At 58.8% G+C, this 4,775-nt stretch overlaps 1 protein-coding gene across 2 annotated transcripts; it reads left to right on the top strand.

Moving 5' to 3' along the window:
* Positions 1-557: 557 nt before the first annotated feature.
* Positions 558-4,322, top strand: FOXI1 (forkhead box I1). 2 transcript variants are annotated; one of them, XM_020875062.2, is made up of 2 exons: positions 558-1,134; positions 3,061-4,322. In XM_020875062.2, exons 1-2 carry the CDS (start codon positions 558-560, stop codon positions 3,339-3,341), a joined length of 858 nt encoding a protein of 285 aa, XP_020730721.1. In that variant the 3' UTR covers positions 3,342-4,322. The 2 variants fall into 2 exon arrangements, with proteins under 2 accessions (XP_020730721.1, XP_020730720.2); XM_020875061.2 differs by having other exon boundaries at positions 2,779-4,322.
* The last annotated feature ends 453 nt before the right edge of the window (positions 4,323-4,775 follow it).

The raw sequence follows: 4,775 nt of genomic DNA, 5'->3' as shown, positions 1-4,775 counted from the left end.
ACGTAGAGGAAAGGAAGCAGAGAGAAGCAGAGACGGTGAGGACTTGAGAGGAAGGAGATGGAGGGAGAAAGACCTGGAAGCAAGCTCAGAGAGACAGAGGGACTGCCAGGGAGGGAAACGCCGACAGCTCCACGCCAGAGAGAAGGGGAGGAACCGAGGGTGACTTGCTGAGAGGATACAGGAGAGCCCAGGAAAGCCCAGGGCAGACAGTTCAGAAGGAGAGAAAGGGAAAGGGCAGCAGAGACAGACAGACAGACAGGAGGAGGCGCAGGGGCCAGGTGATGAGACGGGGAGACAGCAGGAGAAGGAAGGAAAGAGAGGGAAGGAGGCAGAGGGGCGCCTGTGTCCTCGCTGCTAGCAGCCGGGAAGCCGGCCGAGCGTGTCCTTCGGCCCGCCGTGGCCGTGGCCGCGGGGAAGGGCCCTCGGGCCACCGGGGGAGGAGGGCGGGGCGGGCCGGCGGCGACGCCCCGGGGTGGGGCCAGCCGGTATAAGCGGGGCCTGCCCGCACCTGGCAGGGCCAGCTCCCCGGCAGGTGGCGGCGGCCAGCCCGGCCCAGCATGAGCTCCTTCGACCTCCCGGCGCCCTCCCCGCCCCGCTGCAGCCCCCAGTTCCCCAGCCTCGGCCAGGAGCCCCCCGAGATGAACCTTTACTACGAGAACTTCTTCCACCCCCAGGGCGCGCCCAGCCCGCAGCGGCCCCCCTCCTTCGAGGGTGGCGGGGAGTATGGGGCCACCCCCAACCCCTACCTCTGGCTCAATGGGCCAGCCGTGACCCCGCCACCCTACCTGCCAGGCAGCAGCCCCTTCCTGCCCCAGGCCTACGGCGGTGTGCAGAGGCAGCTGCTGCCCGCCGGCGTGCCCGCGCTGGGGGCCGGCGACCTGGGCTGGCTGCCGCTCCCCTCGCAGGAGGAGCTGATGAAGCTGGTGCGGCCGCCCTACTCCTACTCGGCGCTCATCGCCATGGCCATCCACGGGGCGCCCGACAAGCGCCTCACACTCAGCCAGATCTACCAGTACGTGGCCGACAACTTCCCCTTCTACAACAAGAGCAAGGCCGGCTGGCAGAACTCCATCCGCCACAACCTGTCTCTCAACGACTGCTTCAAGAAGGTGCCCCGCGACGAGGATGACCCGGGTAAGGGGGCTGTGGGTGTGGGGTCGTCCCCCGAGGAAGGCTCAGTCCTCCCGACACCCCATTCTAGGAAGCCCTGCAGGGATCCTGCCCCACCCCGAGGCCGGGGGTGGAGTGGCGGTGGGCAGAAGGAGTCCGCTCTAAAGGTGGACCCTGCAGGCAGATGTGCCGCTGACCTCTGAGTGACCTCTGAGCCTCGCTTTTCCCATCTGAAACACAGGGCCAGGATAATAGTCAGTCTGCCAGGCTTGTGGGCAGTGGGCTCGTGAGGTGATGCACACGAGGTGTTTGGTGCTGACACAAGCTCCATGGACTGCAGTGACTGTGACCATTGATTCAGACCCCAGCATCCAGCGTGGGGAGACTCCTGTGGGGGTGGGGGTGGTGACTGCTGGAACTACACAACGCTGCGTGCGCTCCAGTCCCCCGGGGAGGGACCAGACATCCGTGGGACAACCACTCGGGGCCACATTACGCCGCCTGCCTGCCTTGGCTACATAGCCTTCTTTAATCAAGCCCAGCAGGGTGGCTCTTATTATCCTCATTTTATCGGTTCAGGAAAATAACAGCCAGAGGTGAAGCCCCCTGCCTAGGGTGATACAGAAGGATGTGACTGTGGGGGCAAGCGTCTGAATGGAGGCCCCTCTCACACCAGGGTGTGAGCTGTTCCTTTATAAAGAGCAGTTTGTGTGTGCTTAGTCACTCAGTCATGTCAGGCTTTTTATGACCCCGTGGACTATAGCCCACCAGGCTCCTCTGTCCATGGCATTTTCCTGCCAAGATTACTTCTCCCGGTGATCTTCCTTCTCCAGGGGATTTTCCCAACCCAGGAATCAAACCCAGATTTCTGGCATCACAGATGGATTCTTTACCATCTAAGCCACCAGGGAAGCCCATAGAAATGTACAGAGAGTAATATATTAAATACTCATGTATCCATTTCCCAGAATCAAAGTGCACTCCCGTCACACCATAGGAAGCCAGCATACCTCTCAGAGGAAACCCACGCTCACCCACTCTGAGGGTTGTGAGGGCAGGACTGTTGGTCCTACAGAGGAACGCGAGCGTTCTCTCCAATGCTGGCCTCACCCTTAGGCTGAGAGATGTGGCAGGCAGGGTGCAGACTGTCCCTCCCGGGGACAAAGCCCCTTTCACATGTCTAGCATTAGCCCTCTCTCACAGCCAGCCTGAGGAAGAAGGGGCAGGCCCAGTGGGCCCACTTCTCAGACTAGGAAACCCAGGCTCATCCCAGGGCCCCTATCTGAAGCTGGGACTCAAGTCCACCCTCGGAGTTCATGCTCAGGACCTTCAGGAAGCCCTCTGTTTCTCCCTGAGTTCTCTTTCCCATCAGCAATGGAAGAACCCCCTCCCTCGCCTTGGCCCCAGTATTTGCATCTCTAGAAGAGCCCACACAGTAAACTCCTTCGTGGGTCAGGCCTCTCTGCACTCCGAGTGTGCCGAGGTGTGAGGTGGGTGCTTGAGGAAAGATCCGTGTGGTGTGATGCATGGTGAGTTTGCGGCATTCCTGTCTTCTTCTCTGCCTTTCTGCATCTGTTACCTTTGGTTTTAGCATCTGACAGACAGGGAGGAACGGGAGCAGAGTATTGGCTCCATCTCTGTACTTACCCTCTCCTGCCCCTGTGCCAGGCAAAGGGAACTATTGGACCCTGGACCCCAACTGTGAGAAGATGTTCGACAACGGAAATTTCCGCAGGAAGAGGAAGAGAAAATCAGACGTCTCCTCCAGCACGGGCTCCCTGGCCCCAGAGAAAACAGAGGCTGGGCTCCTGGCAGGCAGCCCCGAGACGGCAGAGGCCCAGGACATCGTGGACGGCGCTGCACCGGGCCCCACCGGCTCCCCGGAGAAGCGGCCGACACCGCCCCCGCCAGGCACCCCATGCCTCAGCAGCTTCCTCTCGACCATGTCAGCCTATGTGAGCGGGCCGAGTCCCCTGGGCCGCCCCGCGGCCAGCACGCCGGGACTGAGCCTCGAGCCTGCTGACAAGGTGGGGCAGAACTCACTGAGCTTCAGCTCCTACACCCCCCTCACCAACATCAGCAGCCCTGTGGGCGGGGGCGAGTGGGCCAGCCCCATGCCCAGCAACGCTCTGGGCTACGGGGGCTCTGTCCTCAACCAATTCAACCCTCCCTTCTACGGGAGCGTCAACACGAACAGTGTCCTCTACCCCAGGGAGGGCACTGAGGTCTAGAAACGGAGCAGCTCCTGAGCCAGGCCAGACGGACATGCCGGGGGTCCTCCATGCCAGTACTCCAGACCTCTAATCGGCCAGACACACACAGGAGGCTCAGAGGAATTCATCTGTTTTCTGGAACGTTGTATAAACCTTGAGTGTGTCACATATCCACCCATACAACCCAACCAACTTTGCAGTGGGAATGTTGGTGCCTGCATGACAGTAACCAACCTGGCCATTTATTGAGCACTTCTGTGCTAGGTGCTGTATGAGGTTCTCTGAAGATATGATTTCACTTTCTATTTCCAACCACCTTGTGAGGGTCATATGCATCTACCCATTTAACAGATGAGAAAACTGAGGCTCGAGGGAGTTAAGTCACTTTCCCAGAGTCATACAAACTAGGAAGTGGTGGAGCAGGGAGTCAGGTGCAGGTTCTGGTGTTTCCCCTCAAAGTTTGGGCCAACCGAGGCAGGAATGGAGGGATTGGTTGAGCAGACAAGTAAAGTCAGTGTGACGAGGTGATGATGGCAAACACATCAAAATCTCTCCACTGCCTTCCAGCCAGCCATCACATTTAGTTACCAGCCCTAGGTATATCTCATCTTGGTCCAAGTCTTTACTCTGTGGCGGCCCCCAACTTACCTGCCAACACTCCTTTTGCTCCTACTCAAGGGGGGAGCCCAGATCCCTGCCCCTGCTGGACTGTGTGTCTAGCCTCCCCCCACAGAGGGAGATTGCCTCCCCAGCCCCAGAGACCAGGAGCCGGGCAGGGAAGGGAGGAGTGTGCGCCCCAAACTCCCACCCCTGCTCCGCCCACTGGCAAAATCTTGTAAAGCCCAACTTCCTGTGTGCACGTCATGGACCAGTGAGCTGGAGGTGGCTGAGTCTTCCAAGAAAAACAAGGGTGAATCAGTGATTCCTTTTTCATAGCCCAGGAGGGGCTTCAGACTGCCACAGAGGGGTCCACGCAGGCAGCTCGTGGGATCTTTTTCCTGTTTTTGTGCATGCTTTACATACCAGTGATGCCGCATCACAGCGCACCCTGGGAAGTGATTCTGTTTTCTTATGTTCTTTTTAATTAAAAAAAAAAAAAAATCTATGTGTGTCCCGTCCTTGTGAGCTTTCCTGTCTGTTGAGCTGACTCCGCGTGGAGCCAAGCGCAGCCTGGAGCTAAAGGCTCTGGGGGCAGAAGGTGGAGAAAGCACAGCTATCAGTCTCTTCCCCTCCTCCACGCTGACAGAGGGACAGGACAGAGCTCCTCAGAAAAGGAGGGGAGCTTGTGGGACACACAATCTGGCCTGTGATTACAGCTCATGCAATCATCACCCCTGTATTGTGATCACCCTGCATCATCACCCCTGCATTGTGATCACCCTGCATCATCACCCCTGCATTGTGACCACGTAACTCCACCCCCAACAGCCCTATGCAGGGAGTGGAACCAAC

Source organism: Odocoileus virginianus, chromosome 14, assembly GCF_023699985.2.
Source record: "Odocoileus virginianus isolate 20LAN1187 ecotype Illinois chromosome 14, Ovbor_1.2, whole genome shotgun sequence".
Lineage (NCBI taxonomy): Eukaryota > Metazoa > Chordata > Mammalia > Artiodactyla > Cervidae > Odocoileus > Odocoileus virginianus.
Note: the sequence above shows the minus strand (reverse complement) of the source record. Positions and strands in the feature narration are given on the sequence as shown.

Excerpts from the sequence above, each read along its gene's own strand:
- FOXI1 (XM_020875061.2), top strand. The coding sequence starts at position 558 with ATGAGCTCCTTCGACCTCCCGGCGCCCTCCCCGCCCCGCTGCAGCCCC. Across the intron at positions 1,135-2,778 it reads CCGCGACGAGGATGACCCGG|GCAAAGGGAACTATTGGACC; the intron begins GTAAGGGGGCTG and ends CCCCTGTGCCAG.